The following is a 27,500-nucleotide window of genomic DNA, read 5'->3' as shown; positions in this document are numbered from 1 at the left end:
ATATTATATTATATTATATTATATTATATTATATTATATTATATTATATTATATCATATCATATCATATCATATCATATTATATTATGCTGCATTGTCACTGAGCATCATACTGAGACGAGTGGTTGTCACCTTCCTTTTAGCTGCAGTAAAAGTGACATACAGTACAGTACAGGAAGATGGAGGCGGGAAGAGAGGACCTCCCTCCTCTGCTGACTCCTTCAGAAGTTCAGTGGCAGTGAAAGAGAGATGAAAGGAGAGCGTTTGGAGAGTGACGTTTACGGTGGTGGTGAGGATGTGGGGTGATACGGCAGAGGAGGAGGAGGAGGACGAGGAGGAGGAGGAGGACGAGGAGGAGGCTGGGAGAGTATGCAGTGGCAGGGGAGGGGGGCGGGGGTATAATGGATAAGGGTGAGCGGGGTTGGGAGAGGAGGATGCACTGGTAAAGGGGTGCAGGAGGCAGGGCAGGATTCCTGGAACCGAGAGAGAGAGAGAGAGAGAGAGAGAGAGAGAGAGAGAGAGAGAGAGAGAGAGAAGGGGAATGAGGAAGACAGAGAGAGACAGAAACAGAGAGGATCAGAGTTAGAGGGGAACAGTTGTTTTGGATGAGAGGGGAAGAGGAGAGATGGAGATGAGGAGAAGGGGGAACAGGGGAAGGAGGAGGAGGAGGATAGAGGGAGATCCGATGGCAGGCGAGGGGTGCCAGGCCGGCTTAGTTTGATGTGCCAGGACGCTGCCTGCGCTGCACTCAGGCCCGCCGACAGGGGCAAAGGGGTGTTTTGTCACGGGCCCAGGGAGATAAGGGGCCCAGAATTGGTTCCCCATTGCATTGTCTGTATTGGGTAGTAAGGGGGCCCTTTCAGATGACTTTGTCCTGGACCCAGCCAAAGCTGCCAGTGGCCCTGGCTGCACTGCACTGCACTGCACTGCACTGCACTGCCTTGTTATGTTGCCAGAGACAGAGTGGAAAAGGACTGTGAGGACTGTGTGCACATGACTGAACTATTTTTGTTTGTTTGCACATGAGTGAGCTGTTTGTGTGTAGTCCTATCTTTATGTGTTGTTGACCTTGTGTGGGACAGATTGTGTGCTGTGTGTGTGTGTGTGTGTGTGTGTGTGTGTGTGTGTGTGTGTGTGTGTGTGTGTGAGAGAGAGAGAGAGAGAGAGAGAGAGAGAGAGAGAGAGAGAGAGAGAGAGAGAGAGAGAGAGAGAGAGAGAGAGTGTGAGTGTGTGCGCACAGGTTTGTGTGTGTGTGTTTGGGTGTGCGCGCGTGCATGCGCACATGTGTGTGTGTTTTTGTGTGTGTGTGTGTGTTTGTGTGTGTGTGTGCACGAATGCGTGCGTGCACATGTGTGTGTGTGTGTGTGTGTGTGTGTGTGTGTGTGTGTGTGTGTGTGTGTGTGTGTGTGTGTGTGTGTGTGTGTGTGTGTGTGTGTGTGTGTGTGTGTGTGTGTGTGTGTGTGTTTGTGTGTACTGTATGTGTTCCCAGCTCTGTAGCTGGTGAACATGCTGTGTGTATCGATCAGTGTGAGCGAGCGCCTGCCGTGTGTTGCTGGGAGCGATGGCTTAACAAGGCTGAGTAGATATGTCAGCTAAGACCAGGGAAGCTCCCTGTGTGTGTGTGTCAGTCTGTTAAGACCAAGGAAACTCCTATCTGCTCAGGTTCTCTTTTCAGTCTCCTCACTCACTATCCCCTGCTGTGAACTCTCCCCCTCTTTCTTTGACACTGTCAAAAATACAACCATGGGCTTTGCCATGTTGATCTCTGTGTGTGTGTGCGCATGTGTGTGTGTGTGTGCGTGTGTGCGTGTGCATGTGTGTGTGTGTGTGTATGTGCGTGTGTGTGTGTGTGTGTGTGTGTGTGTGTGTGTGTGTGTGTGTGTGTGTGTGTGTGCATGTGTGTGTGTGTGTGCGTGTGCGTGTGTGTGTGTGTGTGTATGTGTGCAGGGACGCTGACAGCTTTTGCTGGGGCCCAGGACAAAGTCATCTGAAATGGCCCCCTACCCAATACATACAATGTAATGGGGACCTGATTCTGCCCCCCCTATCTCCTTGGGCCCGGGACAACATGCCCCTTTGTCCTCCCCTCTCACCGAGCATGTGTGTGTGTGTGTGTGTGTGTGTGTGTGTGTGCATGTGTGTGTGTGTGTGTGTGTGTGTGCATGTGTGTGTGCGCATTTTCTATGTTTGTGTGTGTGTGTGCATGTGTGTGTGTTTTCTAACGCTTTGAGAGGCTACCCTACCCCCATCCATGTTATTTGATGAGTCACCTTGCCTGCTTGCCTCATCATTTCCCTTCCGCTTGTTAACCCACTCTCCTTACTTACTGTGTGTGTGTGTGTGTGTGTGTGTGTGTGTGTGTGTGTGTGTGTGTGTGTGTGTGTGTGTGTGTGGGTGTGTGGGTGGGTGTGTGTGTGTGCGTGCGTGCATCGTTTTCATCTCCTTACCAGCATCATCCTGATCCTCTTGCAGAGTATCAAGAGTGAAGTGATGTTGATGGTGGTGACTGAGAATAAACGTATATATCCATTGTCCTATTGGTTTCTCATTGTGCATTACACACATACGTCAAAGCCTTTGAGTCATCTCTAGTGGCAGTGGCATGCAGGGCCGCTGACAGCTTTGGCTGGACTCGGGACAAAAACATCTGAAAGGATCCCAACCCTAATCAATACAATGTAATGAGGACCCAATTATGGGCCCACTCTGTCCCTGGGCCCGGGACAAGGGACCCCTTTGCTCCCCCTGTCAGCTTCCCTGGTGGCATGCCCAGTAATGTTAAATCATGGCCATCACGGCTGACTCATGGTGTTCAATGTCAGCTGTGATGGTGCGAAGTCTGCATAGGCGTACGTCAAGCATCGGAAAACATTCCTCTTTTCTCTAAGAGAAAATATACGCTTCCTTTCAAATACACAATACAGTAGGTACTGTACAGCCTTCAGAGTAGGTTTATCTGTCTGCGTGCATTTGTGCGTGCATGTGTGCGTGTGTATGCGTGCGATTGTGTGTGTGTGTGTGTGTGTGTGTGTGTGTGTGTGTGTGTGTGTGTGTGTGTGTGTGTGTGTGTGTGTGTGTGTGTGTGTGTGTGTGTGTGTGTGTTCTTGTGCATGTGTATTTGCGTGTATGTGTGTGTGTGCGTTTGGGCGTGTGATTGTGTGTGTGTGTGTGTGTGTGTGTGTGTGTGTGTGTGTGTGTGTGTGTGTGTGTGTGTGTGTTCTTGTGCATGTGTATTTGCGTGTATGTGTGTGTGTGCGTTTGTGTGTGTGATTGTGTGTGTGTGTGTGTGTGTGTGTGTGTGTGTGTGTGTGTGTGTGTGTGTGTGTGTGTGTGTGTGTGTGTGTGTGTGTGTGTGTGTGTGTGTGTGTGTGTGTTCTTGTGCATGTGTATTTGCGTGTATGTGTGTGTGTGCGTTTGTGCGTGTGTGTGTGTGTGTGTGTTGTGTGTTGTGTGTGTGTGTCTGTGTGTGTGTGTGTGTGTGTGTGTGTGTGTGTGTGTGTGTGTGTGTGTGTGTGTGTGTGTGTGTGTGTGTGTGTGTGTGTGTGTGTGTGTGTGTGTGTGTGGGTGTGTGGGTGTATGCTAGCTTGCACTGTTTCTGATACTACAGTGATAGTGTTCAAACAGCGCATTGCCCCTGAGAGCCGTTATCTGGAAACAAGAAAAGGAAAGCAGAATGCATCCAATGTGTGTAGAAAAAAATTAACCTCGTTTAAGGCTTAGTGTTTATCAAAATGTTCCAGCGCGCACTGCAATATGTACTGACATTTAATTTGCTGCGGAAATGCCAGCGTCTCATGTTTGTGTTTGATGCTGTGCTGTATAGATATTCAGCTCCAATAAAAACTGTGTCTTAGAGGAGGCAGCCTCTCTCTCTGAGTCATGCCGTAATAATCCATGAGCCATGAGCTCTCCATTGTAGATTTTTCTCTCTTCAGTTCAATGTTGGCTCAACGTTGCTTTCAGTGCCTACGCGTGCACTCATGAATGAGATGCCCCATAGCAGCAGTGTTAAGCCAACAAATGGAAGGTTAACATGCTAAGGGGCGAAGTTGAATCATCAGTGGGCGGCAGTTATGTAGTCAAGATTTTCATTCCATTAGACTTGGCATACGCTTTTTATTCAAAGCAACTCACAGCAGTGAGAAAGTCCCATTTTTGTGTCACTGTGACAGCCCAGCACACCACACCACAGCACGCAGTGTGCATCGATTTTGTACCGTGTTTTCTTGACAGCACCCATTAGCAGCGTTGCCAGATTGGGCGGTTACCCACCCAATTGGGCTGCTTGGCATGGCCGTCCGCGGCTAAAAATGGTCAAAAACGGCCATTTGGTGTTTTTTTCCTGCAGTTTAGTGGCCATAGAAATCAATGCAATTTCTTGAAATTGAGCAGAATTTAGCGCCTCAAAGCGTTTCTTGAGCACCGTTTGGGCTGGAAATGATCAGACAAATCTGGCAACTCTACCCGTGACTGCTCCTTGTAAGGTCCGTCTGGAAACACCTTCGAAATCTCGTGGACGTCACATGATGTGTGCATCAAACCGGCAACCCTCGTCCAACTCCGCAACCGCGTGCCCAATACACAGATCAAACTGTAGGCATGCATATATTATGATAATAGAGGAAGCAAAATCACAGGACAGGGCTGGCTAGTGGAGATAAATGTTATTAGGACAGGCCTTGTTGTTGGGAAAACAATGGTCTTCAGCTTTCGCCTTTTGCAAGCAGTGCCCTTTGTCACATCTAATATCATAGACATGCGCATGATGATATGAACATTGGCTGCCACACAGGAACTCGAACTTAGCTTCATGCTGTGGATCAGGCTCCAACACCAGGCCTACTCTAACTCCAGGTTGGTCAGTCAGAAAACAGCTGTAGACAGGCATTGCTGCATCACAGCTCCTGTTTTGGCTCAGCAGACCACAGCTGGCCCCTCAGCTGTCAGAGCTGGTCAGTATGCACTTGTGTGCTTCACCTCACTTTTCTCCTCCTTCCTTTCTTCTCCTCTCCTCCTCTCTCCTCTCTCTCTTTCTTCTCCTCTCCTTTCATCGTCTCATCTCACCTCATCTCTTCTCTCCACTTTCCTTTCCTCTGCACCCCTCTCCTCTCCTTTCTTCCTCTCTCTTTTCCTCTCCTCTCCTCTCATGCGTCCCTTTTCTCTTCATCTCTCTTTTCCTCTCCTCTCCTCTCTTCATCTCTCTTTTCCTCTCCTCTCCTCTACTCTCCTCTCCTGCGTCCATCTTCTCTTCCTCTCTTCTCTCCTCTCCAGCTGTCTCTCAGGACAGGCCTGTCACATGCCATTTTGTGTGCCAGTGATGTGCGAGCCTGTGTTCTGCTGCCAACATACACAGCACGCACTTCACCACACAAAGTAGATAGATTCATATACAACATTCTGCTCACGTCACCAAGAACAGCTTTGCTCTTCAGTAAACCCATTGTTACATTGGTAAATCACCCCAATTACCAAGACAGAAAAGCTTGTATTACAGTACGTGCATGCAGTCAGTGATGTGATTTAGTTTTTTGATAAAAACCTGCCACGTGGCATTTTTTTGTGCAGGCATGTGCTGCGCTGTGTTGCTGCCAACAAGACAAGAGTGAGGACACGACACACTTCAGCACACAAAGGAGACAGATTTATACATAATACAGAGTTCTGTTCGTTCCGCACGTCATTCAGAACAGCTTTGCTTTGCACTGCACGTGGCTTCTTTTACATTGGCACCAGCAAGGATGTCCAAGACAGGGAACACATGTTTAGTAATGCAGTCGGTGCGCTGACGTGTCCTGTTAGACAGAAGCGGATCAATGCTGTTTTGTGTATCTTTATAGCTTGTTTTTGTTGTTGTTGTTGTCATTGGCGTAGCTGCTGTTGTCATTGACAGCAGCTCGCGGGCTTGTCGCTGGTCTTCGTGACTACTATGATGGGCCTGCCTGCCTGCCTGTCGTCTGTAGCAGACAGGAGCTTTTTATGTGAAGTAGGTGGGCGGGTATGTTTTCGGATCCCTGTCCCTCTCCTTCCACGCTGTCACTCCCCTGCAGTCTTCATTTTTAGAAGAATAAGATAAGGTTTGAGGGCGTCAAAAGCGACACCCTTCGTCGCCAGAGACGGGCCCTGTATAACCAATATGATGGAGGTGTGGTTGATGTTCCGAACACCCCCTCTCCATGGCACCACTGTAGTCCTGTGGATTAGGTGAAGAGAGAGAGAGAGAGAGAGAGAGGGAGAGAGCGAGAGAGAGAGAGAGAGAGAGAGAGAGAGTTGGGGCCGTCACAAGCAACACCCTGCCCAGAGACGGGCCCTGTATGACCATTATGAAGTGTCGGCTGTCATCTGCAGCAGACATGAGCTGTGTGGCGGGGTAGGTTTTATGAACACCCCCTCCCCATCCGCACCATAGCGCCACTGGAGTCTCGTGTCCAGTAGTAGGCGAAAATAGTTTGTGTGTGTGTGTGTGTGTGTGTGTGTGTGTGTGTGTGTGTGTGTGTGTGTGTGTGTGTGTGTGTGTGTGTGTGTGTGTGTGTGTGTGTGTGTGTGTGTGTGTGTTGGGGGGTCAGAAACAATACCCCTCCGCCCGCTGGCCCTGCATGACCACTTTGATGGGCCTGCTGTCATCAGCAGCAGACATGAACAGTCACCAGACCCACACCCCATCTTACTCCCCATCCACACCCCATCTTACTCCCCATCCACACCCCATCTTACTCCCCATCCACACCCCATCCTACTCCCCACCCACACCACATCCTACTCCCCATCGGCACCCCATCCTACTCCCTGCACCCCATCCTACTCCCCATCTGCACGGTGCGGACCGCACCCCATCTTACTCCCCACCCGCACCCCATCCTACTCCACACCCACCCCCCATTCTTCTCCCCATCAACACCACATCCTACTCCCCATCAACACCACATCCTACTCCCTGCACCCCATCCTACTCCCCTATATAAATAATCCTGGTTTTCGGATGGAACACACTGTCATTCAAAATACTAAAATCAGCTGCCATACTATGTTCGCATCCTCATCACATGGGTAAACTCTCTTCATGCCTGTTTACACTCTGAAGTCATCACCCCATAAGGACACACATTGCATGTGATGTTGATGAAAACATGAGTGGATGCAGTGAGATCACAATATTTGTTTAGTTTTTGATCTCCAAAATATATAATACAAGAGGTCCCTCCCTTTCATGTGGTTACCCAATATTTTACTGTAAATTTGTGTTTTTTTTTTCAATGTCCGAAAAATATGTAAAATATTTTTTTGCCACACATCTGTGTACTCTGAGTCTAAAAACAATATTTCAGTATTTTACTACAGAAAAATACCCTCTTTAGTAAGTGGAACACTGAAGAAAATACGTTTCTACTGTGTGTCAAGCTATAGAGTTTTACCTTGTGCATATTAGTGTTCAAATGGCTCTAAAAATGTTTATTGTAGTGACTGTCTGTGTGTGTTTTGAGAATTCGAGAACTGATTCCGAAAATTGTGTGTAAGCAATCGAGAAAAACTGTAATATTTTTTAGGGATTTTGTGCCTTTATTATTTGATAGGATAGTCGAGAACAGAAAGGAAATGTCTGGGGAGAGAAAGAGATGGGGAAGGATAGGAAATTGAACCCGGGTCGCCCGCATAGCAATCCAGTGCCCAGCCGCTATAGCCATGGCTGGGCCCAAAATAAAAATCTTTAACAGACATACGCCATATCCACAGGGAGTGTGGTGTGCCTCCTCTAATTTCCAACAGACAGGAATAGTGGACATATTTTTTTCCTGAGGCTTTCATAACCCATCACACCTTATCCCTCCCACACCTGGCAACTCGTTTGAAGGCGAAGGACAATGTGTGTGAGAGGTGACAAAAACAAGAGCCCTCCCTGCTGAAGGTGTGCTCTGGTAGTCAGAGCTGACAAAATGATATAGCCTCTACAGCTGTCTGAGTGGCAGACAACGGTAATATAGCCACCGATCCTCCAGGGGGCGATCTGAAAGTCTGACCTCATTTTAGGTGAGCAGAGACAGGAGCTAAGAGAGTATGACAGAGGACAGAAAGAAGAGGCCCAGGGCCAAGGGAGCCAGGGAGACAGACAGAGAGCTCGGAGACAGAGACAGAGACAGAGGACGGGCGGACAGAGCACTAGACAGGGTCCAAGAGAGTGAGACAAAGTGCTGAGGCAACAAAAAGATGCCAGGGGTAGAGAGAGACTAGGGGTGCATTCCAATATGCACACTCCCGTCCTCCATTTGTGCTTGTGGCCTCGCATTTTGTTGACACCCTGCCTCCGTGGAGAAAACAATAAAGTTTCCCCACTTGTCAACCTAGCTACAACAATTTTTGGGGGACTGTTCTTCATTCACCATCCCGATTGCAAATAAGAAACTGACATTAGAATTGTGATTTTGCAAGATATTTGAATTAATTTTCTGTCGCCAGTGACGTCATTGTGAGGTCACAAGCAGCCAAGTAAGCAAGGGAGGACGGAAGTCTGCATATTGGAATCCACCCTAGGACTGACAGAGTGCAACAGAGGGCAAGAAGAGAAGACATCAGACAGAAGAGAGAGGCAGAGAGCTCAGAAACAGAGACAGAGATAGAGGACTGAGAGAGCAAGATAAGAAAAGGGTGCAGAAAGTAGATTCAGGGACAATGGCAGCAAGACAGGGACGGAGAGAGTGAGACAGAGAGCTCATAGAGTGACATACAGTAGAGCAGTGTTTCTCAACCTGTTTTTAGGCGAGGCCCCCTTTCAATTCATGAAAAATTTCAAGGCACCCTAAACCAACAAGCTATAACATGGCATCGCATCCGATACCACATAAGCTTAGAAAAGTAACACGTTTGGAGACATCACACAACCTACATTCGAGTTGCAGCTGACTGGGGCGACCTATATCTACTTTATTGTGTGTAAATGGCAGATGAAAGATTCCACTGACTAGCATTAACTGATCAATTTAGACAAATATGTATTATATTACATAATTTATTTATCAGCCACATTTCCGCGGGAGCCCGCGGCACCCCAGGGTGCCCCGGCACCCCTGTTGAGAAACACTGACATAGAGGCACAACTGAGTCAGACAGAGACCACCATAGAGCAAGACATGAGGCAGGAAGATTATGAGAAAAAAGAATATCACGATTATTTCAGTCAATATTGACATCGCAATATTTTTAGACAATATTTCTTTAAAAGACAAATAATTGTGCTTAACAATTCGCAATCTCCCCTCCCTTCAGCAGTGTGAGTGGAGGGCCATAGAGAAACACACAGTGGTGTCTGTGCTCTCAATTGCTCACGTGATATATTGCACAGCCCTATGTGACAGTGCTCAGGTCGAAGATGGAGAGGGGCCGAGAGAGTGAGACAGGTCAGGGGCAAAGAGAGAGAGCAAGACAGGGGGCCGAGAGAGCAAGACATCAGGGGTCAAGATATGGGCATGAGGCCGATATAAGATGCAGCATATTGAGTCGAGTGTGGGTGGGGTGGGTGGATGAGTGAATGGGGGTGGGTGGATGAGCCAGAGTATTTGTGGCTTTGTGTGCATAAGAAACCGCAAGGTTAATTATGCAGATGGGCCTATTGGAATGCTTCCTCAGATGCTTTTCCTGCAAGGGAGAGTATCGATCAACAGATAGAGAGAGAGAGAGAGAGAGAGAGAGAGAGGAAGAGAGAGAGAGAGAGAGAGGAAGAGAGAGAGGGGGGGAGGAGAGAGAGAGAGAGAGAGAGAGAGAGAGAGAGAGAGAGAGAGAGGGAGGGAGGGAGAGACAGCGAGAGAGAGAGAGACAGAGAGAGAGAGGGGGGGGGAGATAGAGAGAGAGAGAGAGAGGGAGGGAAAGACAGCGAGAGAGAGAGAGAGAGAGAGAGAGAGAGAGAGAGAGAGAGACAGAGAGAGGGAGGGAGGGAGGAAGGGATGAAGGTAGGGGTGAAAGGAAGCCAAAGCAATGAGAACCTGGCCAGGAAAAGAAGAAATGTGCGGTGCCCTCGTTGAACTTCCTGCCTGAAGGAAATCTAATCTTATCATTGGCGGAGAGTGGCTGTGGCCATTTCCACCAACATGTGACTGCTTGCGTTTATATCGGAACGTCTGTGCTTAAAATAAGATGTGTGTGTGTGTGTTCTATGTCTGTCTGTGTGTGTGTGTGTGTGTGTGTGTGTGTGTGTGTGTGTGTGTGTGTGTGTGTGTGTGTGTGTGTGTGTGTGTGTGTGTGTGTGTGTGTGTGTGTGTGTGTGTGTGTGTGTGTGTGTGTGAATGTGTGCCTGCATGTGTGTGTGTGTGTGTGTGTGTGTGTGTGTGTGTGTGTGTGTGTGTGTGTGTGTGTGTGTGTGTGTGTGTGTGTGTGTGTGTGTGTGTGTGTGTGTGTGTGTGTGTGTGTGTGTGTGTGTGTGTGAATGAATGTGTGCCTGCTTGTGTGTGTATGTGTGTGTGTGTGTGTGTGTGTGTGTGTGTGTGTGTGTGTGTGTGTGTGTGTGTGTGTGTGTGTGTGTGTGTGTGTGTGTGTGTGTGTGTGTGTGTGTGTGTGTGTGTTTGTGAATGTTTGCCTGCGTGTGTGTGTCTGTGTGTGTGTGTGTATGTGTGTGTGTGTCTGTGCGTGCGTGTGTATGTGTGTGTGTGTCTGTGCGTGCGTGTGTGGGCGTGCATCTCTGATAAAGCCGTGTCCCTCAGCTCTGTTGGATGTCATTAGTCCTAATGAGGACGGACAATCTGGAGTGATTCACTCTGATTAATTGGCTTCATGTGTCTCTGCATCGGAGCCTGGCTAGTTTGTGTACACACACTCCCCTTATTGCGGCCGGTCCGCCCACTACTTTCCTTGCTCAAAGCTTTTCATTAATGCTTAGCTGGCGATTATTTATGGGAAGGCGATCAATAACTGTAAAATATGCCATAATAAGTTATGAGTAATCATAACTTCAAGTTATGAGTAATCGGTGCAACTCACCTATTTCACATGTGTGTGCAGTGCATGTGTGCTTGAGTGGAGATGGTGAATTGATTGTGTGCTCATTCCATCATGCATGCACGTCTTACTATCTTCATGGATTTCTCTCATGTCTTTCTGTCTTTCTTTCTTTCTGTCTATCTTTCTGTCTATCTTTCTCTTTCTTCCTGTCTCTCTCTCTCTCTCTCTCTCTCTCTCTCTCTCTCTCTCTCTCTCTCTCTCTCTCTCTCTCTCTCTCTCTCTGTAGGTAGGCATATGTACAGCCACGTGCATGTGTGTGTGTGTGTACTGTACATGCAGGAATGTGAGTGTTTCCCTGTGACTGCTCTGTATAAGCAGCAGACCATTGGTCTTCACATACTGTAGAAGAAAGAGAATGAGAGAAAAGGAGAGAAGATGGGAAAAGAGGAGAGCGGAGAGTATAGGACAGGCATGAGGGGAGCTTGGAGATGATAAAAGAGGAGAGTAGAGGAGTGTTGTTACGTAAGACATGAGCACGATGCTCAGGGAGCTGGAAGTAAGATGCGATGGCACGTTCCAGCAGACACTGCGTTTAGCCCCCGTGATGCTGATGCTGTGGCTAGGGAGGCTCTGGTCCTCTGAGACCCTGGGTCCCCTGGTGGTCAGAGCACCTCACAGCAGACCGACAGACGGACCAGTGGATATGCTGTACACAGCATATCATGTTATTATTGAGGGTAACACTTAACGATAAGGTCCACAATTTAGCATTATTTAAGTATTACCAAGTGTTATTCTCAAAAACAGCAAGTGATTATTATATAATGTATTCATCTTGCTGGCCTAGTTAAGTCATGACTTTCCTGCAAAAAATTTGTCACAATATTTTCCTCATCTGTAAATAAAAAGAATGATGATTGTTTCACCTTTTAAAGCTATAGGTTAACATGAGGCACCTGCACAGTCTTCTTAACACTCAAACATGCACTGTGTCTGAATAATATCAGAATTCATGATGAGGTAACTGAGTTGTAGCTATGAAGATATGGTGTAATGATATTCCGGTAACACTTTATTTTAGGGATACATCTATTAGTATTTGCTCTGTAGTGTGTTGCATGTTAAAAGTATTGATGTAAATGCTGAAATAATAGTAATTTCTTTGATTACAGATATGCAAAGTCGTGACCCACTAACTAGGAACACAAGGTGTATTCATTATCAACAATCAGTGACTAAAATTGAAAACGATATTTGGCAATGAGTAAGTAACTATTTGTTAACTAATAACTAATGCTTAAATGTGTGCCTTATCACAAAATGTTACCATATTGGGTGTGTGACAGACACAGACAATTGAATACATATTTTAAATAAATATTGAGCCTTGTCCTCTGAGACCCTGGGTCCTCTGGTGGTCAAACCACTTCACAGCAGCAGACAGAGCTATCATAATCAGGAGAGCACACATCCAAGCTAAGTACCAAATGTTCTTGCAATGTACAACACCACGAGTCCAATATTTTGGGTGGAAATCATTTCACTGATTTTGTGGATTAGTTGTACTACTGAGTTAATTTGCAAATATGTGAATGGTAGGCTAAGCTTGACAGTCACCAGATGATGACTGTAAGAATTAGTGAAAGGTAGAGATACTTTTTTTTATCCCGAAGAGAATTAAGGATATTAAATGCAGATAAACCAATATATGACGTCATGTAAGTATGGAGTGTGCGTTTCTGCTCTATGTGCTACTGCGGTACTCGGTCCTCTGCTTGTGAAAGTATCCAATGGCACCAGACATCAATGGACTTATCCCATCACCTCATCATAGTCCCTATATCCTATCATCTCATCAGAACCACACTCTTATTAGTAAGCCAAGCACACCTACATGTACAAGGAATTCGACTCCCAACTGATATCAAATTATCACCATCAGAGCACAGCACACACCCAGATTAAATATGAAACATTAGACTAGAGTAGAGTAGAGTAGAGTAGAGTAGAGTAGAGTAGAGTAGAGATGAGTTATTACTGTAATCTTAAAGTATGTGAAAAGACCTGCCTCTGTACAGGGCCGGTTTTTAGCATAGGCCGACTAGGCGGTCGCCTAGAGCGCCATGTGAAGAAGGGGCGCCGAAATGGCGCTCTCCTATGCGTAATTTTGCGATATGAAGTTTTTTTTTATGAAGTCGCAATCAACAAAGAGTGGCGAAAGCGCTCCTCACGGCAAAGCGCCCCTCAGCCAATAGTAATATCGCTTCCAACTGTCTCTGGGAAGTCTGTGAACCAATAAACAGACAGTTCTGAGAAAGGGGGCGGGACGAGTGACAGCCTGCGCTCTATTTTTCATTTGGAGACTCACTCGAGAGACAGAGCCCTCGCAAACAATAGTGCTGCTCTGCTGGATGGAGATTATTATGTTCTCATTAAACCACTCATTGCATGATGCAGGAGTTTCAGAGGGTGTTTTGGAACTATGTGATTTAATCAGCAACCGTTTGTGATTATGGGAAGCCTAATAGTTATGAGGTTACTATTTGGAATTAGAGAGAAAAAGAGCTTTGTTTTTGATCAGAGAAATCGCTAGTTAGCATGCTAATATTAGCCAAGTATGCCAAGCAATGAAATCCAGTAAAGTAGCTGTTAGTAGCCTACTCACTACTCACTAACACCCACCTGATATCATAATAGGCCTACTTGCTTAGGTTGACAAGCAATGTAAAGTAAGACTGGTGCAATGTTTAAAACAATTTTAGCTGCCATATCTCCTTCCATCCACATGAATTACCTGCTTGTTGTAAGCTTAAAAAAACATTAATTTCCAGACCAGAATGACATAGCCTACATTAATCATGTAACAGAACCATGCACAGCAGACAAGTGAGGCTATTTACTATATTTTGTATATTATGAAATTCAATAGCGTGACAGCTCTTCTCCCTTTCTCTCACCCTGTCCCTCCAGTTCAAACACATAGATAGCCCCCTTCTCATTCTCCTACTCACAAATGCACCACTATTTCCAGTCCAGAAATGAAATTGGTTTGGAAGACAGCACAAATGTGTAGCTTATTAAAATTGTTATGCTGCCATGCTTTGTGATGCTGTAGGTAGTGTAGATCAATGCAGACCTCCTTGGTAGGCTTATTGTCTACACATGCATTTTACATGCAAATGTAGGCCTACTGTATCACTCTCCTGGCATTTCAATTTCACGTTACAATTCAAACACATTGATAACCTCCATCTCATCTGGGGTTGGGGGCCCCACCACCATCACATCCAACATACCACACAGTGAAGCTACTTTCATGCGACTCAATCTGATGTGTTGGTCGCCTGTCAAAAAGAACCACAAATCCATTTGATGAAAAACGGTTATTGTTCTTGATGCTATTTAGTTAAGCTTACTACGGATATTACTCTTGTGATCTGTAAGGTATAAGAAAGGGGTGGGGGTGGGGGGAGGGGGGGGGGGGGGGGGGGGGGGGGGGGCGCCAGAACTCAAACTCGCCTAGGGCACCAAATAAGCCAGAACCGGCCCTGCCTCTGTAGATGTCACTGTAAAATGATGTATTGTATGCGTGCGTGATGTAAATATAAAGTGTGTTTCTGCACTATGTGCTACTGTGGCTCTCTGTCCTCTGATGGTCAGAATATCTCACAGCACCAGACAGAGATCAATGGGCTCATCTCATCAGATAGCATCGATTCCATATGTGGAATTGGAATGAGTCTGTTCAAAAACAGCATCACCGCACGCACCTCACCTCACCACACAACACCTCGAATACGACATGCTCACTGGCTCCCTACGTAGGAGTGAATATTGTCAGACACCATTCCAGTCTAGACGTCATGTCTCACTTTTTTGGACATTCTTATTCAGCACAGCCTTGTTGAATTGTGTTCAGCTTCAAGGGTGAATTGGACTCAGTCACAGTGAATCAGCGGGAGAGCACGCACACACCGAGGCCAAATCGTTCACACTCTCACTACATGGTGCACTCCAGTAAATGTCAGGAACAAAACGATATGCTGTAGTAGCACATTGTCCTTATTCCGCACAGTGTGGTCATGATATATTCAAGGTAGAGTATGTAGGATTGTGGCCAGAGTAGCCATTGCAACTATGCTGCCCATTGCAACTATGCTGCCCATTCCCATATGTGAGTTACTCATGAATATATTATATACTAAATAATAAACTAATATTTACTGGTCCAAAGTGCAGGTAGTGTTGCAGCCGCCCACAGTAGAGATGTATTACTGGAAAATGAAGATGGCGGACACAGAGAATATCTACCTTGTTTTTATGTTTGTAGTAAAGTGTAATTTAGTGTATTTTTTCTGGTTTCCAATTTCAAATACTTAGAAATGTATAGTTGGTGGAAAATACTCATGAAAAAGATAACATTTGCGAATGAGCAGCATAAATCCTGGACGTAAACTACTAAAATCAATGCATTCTCTATTCAGGGAGAAAACTATGCTGCAGTGCATAGCAGCACACATCATGTAGTACTGTAGGATACTGTAATGCCTTTTGGTCTTGTTCAGGATGGCCATGTTGAATAATATTATGTTCAGGTTTGCAGTGTGAAGTACACTGTGTTTACTCATTTGCCACTCCACTGTTTTATGGTCACACTTATTAGCCTCACTCGCTGTGAGCACGGTGAGCGCTGGGGGAAACAGCAATGCTGAAATATCATCTCTTCCCTCAGTAAAAAAAAAAAGCTCCTTCTACCAGACCTGCCTGATGGAACAATAACAACTAATTTGTTAACACCATTTCGGGCTTCATTTTACTAAATTCCAATTACGTTGGTTTAATTAGATTTAAGCAGCTATCCAGATTACAATTCACATCAGTTTGAAAAGCTTCTACCACATGATCAGATATTGTCTGACAATCAAGGTAATACATACCGTACTTGTCTTTTTTAGGCTTTGCCAAAACTGCCTTTGCCAAAACTTGCCTGGTGGTTAAAAAAAGACCTTTAAAAGTTAATACATTAAAAAAGACTGCAAAAAAGGGGGTTTCCATCCTAGAGATTTACATGTTTCTGTGTTTTTTATTGTTGAGCATCTAGGTAATGGGGTCAGTGTTTCATTCTGCTTTACCCATATCCTCACTATGTTCTTTTTGTCCTCTTTTCAATCCCACCTTTTTACTTCTGTACTGCCTTCCCTCCCCCTCTCTCTTTATCTCTCTTTCTCTCTTTTCTGACATTGCCTTTTCCATTTATGCGTTCTCACTCTCGCTCTCTCTCTCTTTCTCCCTCTCTACTTTCTCTGTCTTTCTCTTCCTTCATTTTTCTCTCTTCCTTCTATCTTTTTGTCTTTCTTGACCCCCTTTCTTTTCCACCATCGTGTTAAGCAGCACCTTCTGGATGCCCGGAGGACTAAGGTTTGTGGCTATGTTTTGCAACCGCCCTGTTGTGGGAGGTGCAGAACATAGAACACCACCCAGCCAGCGGTGTGTGTAGTGTGTTTCTCTCTCTCTCTCCACTCCCATCCCTCTAATCTGCCCCTGTATCCACCCCTCCACCACTCCCTCTCCTGGTACTGTATATCCTTGTGGTGCTACCTTCCTACTCCACCACTGTGGTGAATCATCTCCAGCAAGCAGATGAGGAAATCCCTCCAGTGTAGCACTGGCAGATTACGCTTCTTTCCGGCTTGTTCTTCCTTCCCTATTCTATTTTACAGTACAATGTCTATAGACTTATGTAAACGCCCGAGTCTATAATTTTGTAATAAAGCCCGTCGCGAACCTTTATTCATAACCTTAGCTATCCACCAGCCTATACCTACCTCCCATTTAATGTATGTGTTTGTGTCATGTATAGTGGCTTTTTTGAGGTAAGAAAAAGCTCCTCAGTACCCCTGATGCCAACACCCGCTATATTAGGGTGTTTACTATCAGATCTTTTCCTATGCTACGGTTTACTCTTTCCATGCTCTTTATTTATTTATCAAATAAATACTTTAAGTACGGTAATTTGCTTCGGGATCAATTATGTATCTCTACTGCTACTTCTACTACAAGTACAGCAGAGGGCATCATGTCACAAGATAATAAGCAGAATCCCGGTGCTGGCAGAGCCAGCCATATACAGTATATAGAGCTGGGGGGCAACAGTGTCCTCACCTGGGGAGGAGTGGTACTGCAGGCAGAGCTGAGGAATGGAATAAGGAGGTGAGGAGATGACGGTGGTGATAATGCGCTCTAGTTCCCCCCCAGAGCCTGGGGCTCCAGTGGTATAGCCAACCAGGCTCTCAGCTGCTCCAGTCTCCAGTCTCACAGCCTCATAGCCATTCGCTCCACTTTATCACCTCATCTGCTTATTTCTTTTGTATCCTTTTCTCTCTCCTTGTGCCTTCCTCTCCTTTTCCTCTTTGTCCACACTCACTCCACACTCTCTCCTTGTGCCTTCCTCTCTCCTTCTCTCTCTCTCTCTCTCTCTCTCTCTCTCTCTCTCTCTCTCTCTCTCTCTCTTGCAATTTCTCTCTCTGTTCTCGGTCTTTATCTCTCTCTCTCTGTCTCTCTCTCTCTCTGTCTCTCTGTCTCTGTCTCTGTCTCTCTCTCTCTCTCTCTCTCTCTCTCTCTCTCTCTACTGGGATCAAAGCCATATCTTTCCGGACCAGCTTAACCTATCTCCCGGACTCTGCCTTGTTTCTTGCTCTCACGTAGTCTGACTCTCTCACTGCAGAGTCCAGGAGGACCTTACAGTACCTCAGCCCAAGAATGCTGAAAAAATGGGAAAACTGAGATGAGATAAAAAACCCCACTTCTCTTTTCAGCTTCTCCTTCCTGATCCTGTTCTGTACCCCGGTTTTCCTGTTTGTGTTTGTGTGACTGTGTGTGTGTGTGTGTGTGTTGTGGTTCTGTTGCATGTTCACCATACGTCAAATGAGCCATGTTTGACATATGAGCATTTCTAAACCCATTCAATACAGAGGGAGGATGTCTATTGATCCACTCTGGTCAAACGCTTCATTAGCTGAAATCATTTCAAGTGATTATGGGGGATGCTATTTACTTATTCAGCCTGGCAAAGTTATTAGGAGTCCTTTTCACAACATGGTTTTTTTTACGCAGGAAAGCAAATGTAAAAACACTGTAACCATACATTCTGTCTTGCTGACAAGTTTAGTTCAAACTCACATTTTGGAATTAATTATTAGTTTAATAGTTAAATCACAAGTTTTTATATCTTATGTTAAGTTGGGTTTTTTTTTTTCAAACTTTCTCTTCATCCCAGAAGATTAATTGCCCATTCTTCAGCTTAAAAAAAAAAAAAAACAAGAAAAGAAATTAAGCTTATTTGTTGTTTTAGGAAGAGTTTGTGCGTTTGTGGGGTGCAGTATGTGTGACTTTTCTCATTTCGTTCCACTCCCTGGCATGCCCAAAGAACGAAAGGATGTAAATCACACATACTATGTACAGTATGCGCACATGTGTGTATATGTGTAAACCACCTGACTATATCCTCACCGCATCTTCCCCTGTCTTTCTCTGTGTTTACCTCTCCCTTTGTTGCATTTCCGTGTCCGTGTGTCTTATATCTATCTATCTATCTATCTATCTATCTATCTATCTATCTATCTATCTATCTATCTATCTATCTATCTATCTATCTATCTATCTATCTATCTATCTATCTATCTATCTATCTATCTATCTATCTATCATTCTTTTGTGTCTTTCTTTCCTTTCCTATTGTTTTCGTCTTCTCCTCCTCTCCTTCCCTTCAGCACCTGCAGCTCACCATCCAGGCGCTGCAGGACGAGTTGCGAACCCAGCGGGACCTGAACCAGCTGCTGCAGCAGGAGAATAGCGGGCGGCTGGGCGGGCCCAACGACCACTTCACCACCATCGAGCTGACCGAGGACAACTTCCGACAGCTGCAGGCCGAGCACGACCGGCAGGTGGGGAGGGGAGGGATGGGCTGATAGTGACTGGGTTCAAGTTTTGTCATAAAAGGAAAATGAAATTACGTTTTCTCTCTAAGCCATGCAAACGTTTCGGGTCTAGCCCATAAGTTGATTTTGGGAACACTGATGATGGGCTAGACCCGAAACGTTTGCATCCCACTTTTTGTTTTGGCTTCTCATTATGTTCAGCTTTTAATACAGTTTCACTGAACAGCATTGGAATTACGCACCGAGCGAAACTTCTCAAGTAAGACAAAGGCGTGGACGCCATCTCTACCTTCACTCTCTATACCATGCCAAAACATAAGCCCTATTCGGACGGGACTAGTTTTATGTGTGGACATGGGGAAATGTGATTTTGGCACGTTCGGACGGGATTCAATTTTCCGGTTATTATTACTTTAACCCAGGTTCCCCCATTATACTAGTCCAGCCCGAATAGGGCTATAAACATACACAAGACTATTTAAAGACTGACATAAAGTGCAAGACAGGACAGGTATTTACTACTACCGGTAATTAAATGTTAAAGACGGTTGCTGAATCTCAAATGGTGCCCTTGTGCACTTAAGTGTTCATGTTTCAGCAAATAGGGATGGGAAATGTTAAAGTTTAATGTTAAATCTTAAATGCCTTTTTTTCTGAGAAGTATATGCTGTACATGCTATAGTAGAGGATGAATTCACAATAATCCCATCCTCCCAACCCTTCCCCATGATTGATGCGATTTTTAATAATCTGATTCCATTTGTCGATTCTGCTTTGTGTAGTGATTTGTTTGTTTTTTTACCATTGATTATCTTATCAATTCTCATTTGGGACAAAAAGAAGAGCATCAATCTGAAGTGTGCCAAAACACAACATTCATTAAAATATTGCATGATGGGTAAGATGCAGTCTTACTTTGTATCTTGCGTGAAGTCTGTGACGTTAATCGAGTCTGCTGGAATCGATAAGAGAATCTTCTGCAAAAAGTTTGCAACGATTCCAAGAAATTCAAGGACTGGTTCTCAAAAAGAACCTGTTGTCTATTCTATTCCCCTCCCTCCTGGCAGGCCAAGGAGCTGTTCCTGCTGCGGAAGACCCTGGAGGAGATGGAGCTGCGCATCGAGACCCAGAAGCAGACGCTGGGCGCCCGCGACGAGTCCATCAAGAAGCTGCTGGAGATGCTACAGAGCAAAGGGCTGCCGTCGGGCGGAGGCATGCGGGCCTCGGACGAGGAGGAGCAGGAGAGAGCCAGGCGCATCGCCGAGGCAGAGGCCCAGCTCAGCCACCTGGAGGTCATCCTGGAGCAGAAGGAGAAGGAGAACCTGCATCTCCGAGAGGTCAGTAGCGTGCAGATGTGACGGAGGTCATCTTGCACCTGTTCGCTCCCCTCTGGGATCGAACTTGCGACCTCGTCAACTACAACGGTTCGGCAATGGGAGACACAGTACGATACCGCTGGGCCAAGAGACCAGTCTCCCAGCCCAACGGCATCGACACTGTATGAGGCTTTGGGAGGGAGGTTTACTAACGTTCCACGCCAACTCTGCTAGTTAGCCTCCGTTACACCGAGTTAGTGTAAAATTGCTTTCTCTGCTCTGTAGAACCTGCAGCTCAGAGAGGTCGGTTGCGTGTAGAATTAGTATAAAATGGCCCAAATGCCTGGACACTACACTGCTACACTGGCGATCCGAATTCGAATCCATGCACCGATACTTCCCCATCTCTCTCTCCAACTCACTTCCTCTCTCTCTCATACTGTCCTGTCTTGGACAGAGAACTTGCCTCTCACAGAGCTCAGTGATGTGTAGATATAGCTGTTGCACACAGAAGTTCCTGTACTCACGAGAGGACAGCCAGAAGAATTTGTGTAAAGTTACCTGTAGCTGTTTTACCCATTAGTGGTGTCAAGAAGTAGTTTACATGGTGTGGAAAATTGGTATAGAATTAGTTGTTCTATCCAGCAGATCTTTACTTCAGTGGTGTGCAAAATTTGTGTAGAGTGAGCCATTGCACCCAGTAGACCTTGCACCTCAGAGGTCAATTGTGTAGAATTAGATGATCGGTGATGTGTAGAGCCTCTACCCCAGACTGGTGAATTGTGTTAGCTTTCACCATTTTCGTTTTTATCATTTTTGCTCATCACTCAATGCCATTCTACTAGTCTACTTTTTCTAACCGTATAATATAACTGTGACCTTTGATCCTCCAGGAGCTCCACCAGAGGAATCAGCATCACCAGGACCCCAGCAAAACAAAAGCCCTGCAGACCATCATTGAGATGAAGGTAAGACCTACAGTCTATTTCATATACGCTACTGTATACACTTAGTCATGCTTAAAGCCGCAGAGGATGTCACAGAAGGATGTGTTGGTTTGGCTATATTAGTGTTTCTCAACGGGGGCGCTACAGCCCCCCAGGGGGGCGTTGGGGAGCCCTAGGGGGGCATTGAGAAGGATACAGCTGAGTGGGGGCGGGGCTTAGTTACTTATTTTTCAATACTAAGGGGGGCACTGGCAGCCCTATGATGAGGACGAGGAGCGTTGGGAGGCTTATGATGAGGTCAAGGGGCCTTTTGTTCAAAAAAGGTTGAGAACCACTGGACTATATCATTACAAAATGGTGACAGGCAGCCAGTGCAGTAGGTCAATGCATACCCGTTTTAAAGACGTTGAGTTTAAAAGACATTGAGCCAGGAGTTGCCACTTTTTTACATTTTGAGGATTTTTGAGAAAGGCCTTGTGGCTAACTGAGGTCTGCTAAAGGATTCGGACCTTATTGATGTGGCAATTTTCAAAGAATGTTCTTACTATGTGATCAGGGCGTTTTAAAAGCATTTTATTAAACAGTTGTGGTTACTGAAGAGTGAAATAACAAAATATGGTGCTGCGCCACACATGCTGTCCTATCACATGGGGCTGTTACTGACAAATCATCAACTCTTTTACTGTGATGGAGTGACCATCACTAGGGTTGTGGGTGTTTTCTGACTGGGGTCGTTTTGGGTAGGGTGCACACATCCAAAGTCACTTGTTGCAGGTGCTAGACAAAAGTGTCAGATAGTTGAAGAAGGTAGGTCTGCACACTGTGGAATAATATTGCTGCTTTAATTCAATAAACTTTATTTATTGGAGCTTATTCCGCAGTGTGCAGACCTACCTTCTTCAACTGTTTTCTGATTGGCTCACAAATGAACCTGACTCTTTAGTGTAGCAGCCTGTGCCCAGGTTTGGTGCCTGAGAAGGTCTGGGTTGGAGTCCTGGCAGGGCAACTCTACTCCCCTTCTCTAGAAATGTTGTAAGAAGGTTGGTTGGTAGATGGTTGCTGTGAGGCCGTCCGACGTGCACCCAGTTTGTGTTAAGCTGTGTTAATTCTATACGAGGGACCCCCAGCAGGTGACACGGGTGGAAGGGACCCCAGTGATGGGTGAAGTGTAGATGATGGGGAACACTGGATGGGAGAAGTATGGTGGAAGTTGTGTGAGGGGCAGAGCACGCTGAGCGTGTGAAATGGAAGGGTGCGCTTTACGAATGATTGAATGGCCATGCTCTGCAGCCTGGCTCTTTGGTGTACTGGTCAGAGCCCCAGTTTGATACTTCCAATGGTGCAGGTTCCATTTCTGGTGGTTCAGCTCTACTTAGCTACATATACCAACATTGTGCTGCTACCTTCATACCTTCACCTGTACAAGAGACAAGAAGAAATCTCATGACAAAGAAACTGAAGGGGAAAATGTGTGTGTAGGAGAGATGGAGAGAGGTAGAGAGAGAGGCTACAGAGGCTAGGTAGAAGAGAGGCGATGAGAGGCACAGAGAGAGAGAGAGAGAGAGATTGAAAGAGAAAGAAGGAAAAAGAGATGATGAGACTCGAGACAATTACTGAGAGCGGGAGCTGAGAGACTGAGAAAACTGAAGGTGAAAGTGTGGCGGGTTACAGTAAGCAATGCACAACTGAGGAGCCTGCAGCAGATTGATTAAACCGGTAGAAACCTAGAGAGAGAGAGAGAGAGAGAGAGAGAGAGAGAGAGAGAGAGAGAGAGACAGAGAGAGAGAGAGAGAGACAGACAGAGACAGACAGAGAGAGACAGAGAGAGAGAGAGAGAGAGACAGAGAGGGAGAGAGAGAGAGAGAGAGAGAGAGAGAGAGAGAGAGAGAGAGAGAGAGAGAGAGAAGAGATAAAGGAATCACTGGCAAACAGAGAAAACTGAAGCTGTTAAGAATGTGGCAGTAAGGTAGAAGAAGCAGTGCAAATAGTATAAAGGAGGGAGAGAGAGAGTGAGAGCACAAATGTGTTAGTGTACAAACATATAGTATATAAAAGAAAGAGTAACAGCTTTGGAGTGAATGAGAGAAGTAGAAACAGAGAGAGTGTGTGAGAAGAATGCTGGAGGGCAGGTAAATGGCTGTGTATCCTACAGCACATGAAGGCAGCAGCACAGCCAAAGCCATTTCCCTGCTCCTCTTCCTCCTCATCCTCCTCCTCATCCTCCTCACCATCCAGCAGAGATGCCCCTCTGAGGTGTGGAGTCGAGCCCAGCTCACAGCCTGCAGAGCCCTTACTACACCACATGCGTGCACGCATGCACGCACACACCCGCATTCATACGCACTCGCGCACGCACGCACGCACGCACACACATGCACACACACTTATACTCGCGCATCCACGCACGCACACAGACACAGACAGAGACACACACACACACACACAGACACACACACACACACAGACACACACACATAGACACGCACACAGACACAGACACACAGACACACACACACACACACACACACACACACACACACACAGACACACACAGACACACACACACACAGACACGCACACAGACACAGACACAGACACAGACACACACACACACACACACACACACACACACACACTCAAATGCATGCACACACTGTCACTAACAGCCCTTACATCGCCGGCTAAAAATAAGACATGACCTCATCCCCTCTCCCTCTCTCTCTCTCTCTCTCTCTCTCTCTCTCTCTCTCTCTCTCTCTCTCTCTCTCTCTCTCTCTCTCTCTCTCTCTTTCTCTCCTTCATGTCTTTCTCCTCCCCACTCTCATTCAGTCTTGCACTCTACAATCTCCTATTCTCTCAGCGCCTCTCTTGCTCTCTCTCTCTCTCTCTCTCTCTCTCTCTCTCTCTCTCTCTCTCACACACACACACACACACACACACACACACACACACACACACACACACACACACACACACACACACACACACACACACACACACACACACACACACACACACACACACACACACACACAGGAACACATTTGCCAGGCACTCCCGCTCCGCTCCTCTCGTCTCGTGTGATTGGTGCAGCCCTGTGGTACCCAGAGTGCCTGGCAGCGGTCACATGACTCAGGGGAGAGAGGGAGGGAGGGAGGCTGATGAGAGCACCCAGCAGCAGCAGTGTTGTTTATTTACCCAGCAGCGTTGAATACTATACCCTCTCATCGCTTATGGCCACGCGTTTGACTCTGAGGAGCGGGGGAAACCAAATGCAGAGAACAGGACCAAGAGAGTGAAAGAGAGAGAGAGATACAAACAGAGAGAAATACAGAGCGCTTTTGCTACCCTGCTAATCTCTGGTCTCCCTGACAGCACCCAACTTTACTCTCCTCCTCCTCCTCCTCCTCTCCATCTCTCCATCTGTCGCCATGGCGATATTCAGGTGCGCTCGTTTGCTCGTTCGCTGCACTCCACACACTCGTTACTTGCTTACACTTTGTGAGCAGGAAGATGATGCAGAGCACAGGGAATACACTACCGTAGATGCAGGTTTGTGTGTGTGTGTGTGTGTGTGTGTGTGTGTGTGTGTGTGTGTGTGTGTGTGTGTGTGTGTGTGTGTGTGTGTGTGTGTGTGTGTGTGTGTGTGTGTGTGTGTGTGTGTGTGTGTGTGTGTGTGTGTGTGTGTGCGGAAAAGGGAGAGCAACAGTCTGCGAAGAGAAGCGCAGGAGAGGAGAGTTGTAAAGGTGCTCAGTGCAGCAAGCTGTAGCCTACACACACTACGCATTGAAATGAACTATCACTCATCAGCATGCAGGTACAATGTAACCTACTGTATACTGCCTTTTGTCTCTATCTGCAATCATGGTGCATCATTATGCTAAATGGCTAACTGATTAGGCTTGTGCCACAGCTAATGTGGAGGCTATATTAGCATAGTTTTGTTGGCTTGCCAGTATGAAGCTAGCCCTCTATACGGTTGGCTATACTAACTGTTTGTTATCCTCATGACTGTTGAACATATGAAAGTATTCTGGATTTGGGGTGCTCTATTGTAAAAAAAAAAAAATAACACCAGTAACACTTTGTTTTTGCAATATGTATTAACTGGGCCCAGAGGCTTTCTGCAGAATATAAACTTGTGGGAGTTTATATATATATATAGTGGCTTATATAGTGGCTTATGCAGTTCTCTCTCTCTCTGCTGTTCTCTCTGCCTATGTCTTTCTCTCCCTATCGCTCATTCATTGCTTTCTCTTCATATCCCTTCTTACGTTTCTTTTTTTCTCTTTTTCACCTCATCTCTCCTTTCCTTTCTCTTCACATCTCTATTTATCTCTTTCACATCCAACCCCTTTCTCTCCCTCTTTTATTGTGCTCTCTCTCTCTCTCTCTCTCTCTCTCTCTCTCTCTCTCTCTCTCTCTCGCTCTCTCTCTCTCTCTCTCTCTCTCTCTCTCTCTCTCTCTCTCTCTCTCTCTCTCTCTCTCTCTCATTCCTACTTTTTCTTTCTCACTCTTGTCCTCCATCCCTACTTCCCTGCCTCCCCAACTGCCTCTTGTTGTTCCCACAGGGTCACTCAGTGTTGTGTAGGGGTCTTCTCTCCATCAGAGCTCATGCTTGCTGCTGGAGTTCAGATATTGAGGTGGTCCTAGACGTTCATGAACAGCAAGAGAGAATGGTATAGTGAACTTCAAGGACAGAGAGAGAGAGAGAGAGAGAGAGAGAGAGAGAGAGAGAGAGAAAGAGAGAGAGAAAGAGTGAGAGAGAATGGGAGATGAAGCATATCTAATCTTAAAGACGTGCGATTATTTATTTAAAAAGGCTGCAAAGCCAACACAAGCTCTCACAGAGTGCCTTGCAGAGAGCAGAGGGAACGAGCCATTGCACTGGCTGCACACACTTTTGTTTGTGTGTGTGTCTTTCTTCATCTTCATCTCGTCATTCCTCCTCTTCTTTTCTCTGCGGTTGATCTCCTGTGCTGAAACTGTCCGGATGTGTGCTCAATTCTTCCCAATGGTGATTAGCTAAATAATCCTTTTGGAGCAGAGGAAAGAAAGGCGGATTTTTATATATATTTTTTTTTCTTTGCCATAAAAATGCTGCAGCTGTTTTTTCATTCTTTCTCTCGTTTCATCTCTTTTTTGTTCATCCCTCTGCAAGATGAAACTCCTCCTCACCACTTCAAATGCTTTGCCTCCGCAGCAGAACCTGCCAGTTCTCTCTCTTATTTCTCCTCCCTTTCTCTCCCTCTCCTTCTCCCTCTCTCCCTCTCTCTCTCTCTCTCTCTCTCTCTCTCTCTCTCTCTCTCTCTCTCTCTCTCTCTCTCTCTCTCTCTCTCTCCCTCTCTCCCTCTGTCTCTCTCTGGCAGGTGTTTTATGTAAGGTCATTTGAATTTTATCCGCCCACCACCTCAGGAGTGTGTTTTTCTGTGTGTCATACAGGCATATTCATTTTTATAAATGCTTTATTTTCTGCATTCGCCTCCGTCTTTGCCTTTGGATTAAAAAGTGCATCATTGTCTGGCACTTGTTTGGAAATGTTTTTTACTTTTCTGGGGTCTGCTCAAAGGATAAACCGCAAAACCGCATCTCCGTCAGTGGGTGGCGTCCGTTTTAGAAATGGTTGTTTTTTTCCGTCCTGTGTGGTCTCCAGGATACCAAGATCGCATCCCTGGAGCGCAACATCCGCGACCTGGAGGACGAGATCCAGATGCTGAAGGCCAACGGGCTGCTGCACACAGAGGACCGCGAGGAGGAGATCAAGCAGATGGAGGTCTACAAGAACCACTCCAAGTTCATGAAGAGCAAGGTAGACATGCACGACTGAGGCGCACACACACTGTACACAGACATGGGCAAACACACACACACACACACACACACACACACACACACACACACGGTCATGCAGTCACACAGATGGAGGTCTACAAGAACCACTCCATGAAGACCAAGGTAGACATACACGGTTACTGGCATGCAGACACGTGCACACACACACACACACACACACACACACACACACACACACACACACACACACACACACACACACACACACACACACACACACACACACACACACACACACACACACACACACACACACACACACACACACACACACACACACACACATGGTCATGGAGAATCTGTAAGGATGCCAACAAGCACATAGAGGTCTGCAAGAACCACCCCAGGTTCATGAAGACCAAGGTAGGCGAGTACCACTGGCACACACATGTACACACAGCCCAACCTTTGTATCTTTGTGGGTTCCTTCCATTCATATTAACCCTAAATATAGCTATAGAATGTTACACTTAAACAATCCCTAACCCTAACACAAAACAATCCCTAACCCTAACCTGTCAGTGAGGA

General features: G+C 46.1%; 1 protein-coding gene across 1 annotated transcript in view; it reads left to right on the top strand.

The window, feature by feature from the left end:
- The window catches only part of erc2 (ELKS/RAB6-interacting/CAST family member 2), an 81,372-nt gene that overhangs the window by 16,511 nt on the left and 37,361 nt on the right, over window positions 1-27,500 (top strand). The window contains exons 2-6 of the mRNA XM_063216505.1: window positions 16,311-16,337; window positions 18,689-18,862; window positions 19,924-20,193; window positions 21,066-21,140; window positions 26,773-26,928. Coding sequence (XP_063072575.1) covers window positions 16,311-16,337; window positions 18,689-18,862; window positions 19,924-20,193; window positions 21,066-21,140; window positions 26,773-26,928 — 702 coding nt within the window. The remainder of the gene's footprint in view (window positions 1-16,310; window positions 16,338-18,688; window positions 18,863-19,923; window positions 20,194-21,065; window positions 21,141-26,772; window positions 26,929-27,500) is intronic.

Source organism: Engraulis encrasicolus, chromosome 14, assembly GCF_034702125.1.
Source record: "Engraulis encrasicolus isolate BLACKSEA-1 chromosome 14, IST_EnEncr_1.0, whole genome shotgun sequence".
NCBI classification, from domain to species: domain Eukaryota; kingdom Metazoa; phylum Chordata; class Actinopteri; order Clupeiformes; family Engraulidae; genus Engraulis; species Engraulis encrasicolus.
The sequence above is the reverse complement of the archived record's forward strand: the minus strand, read 5'-3'. Positions and strand labels throughout refer to the sequence as shown.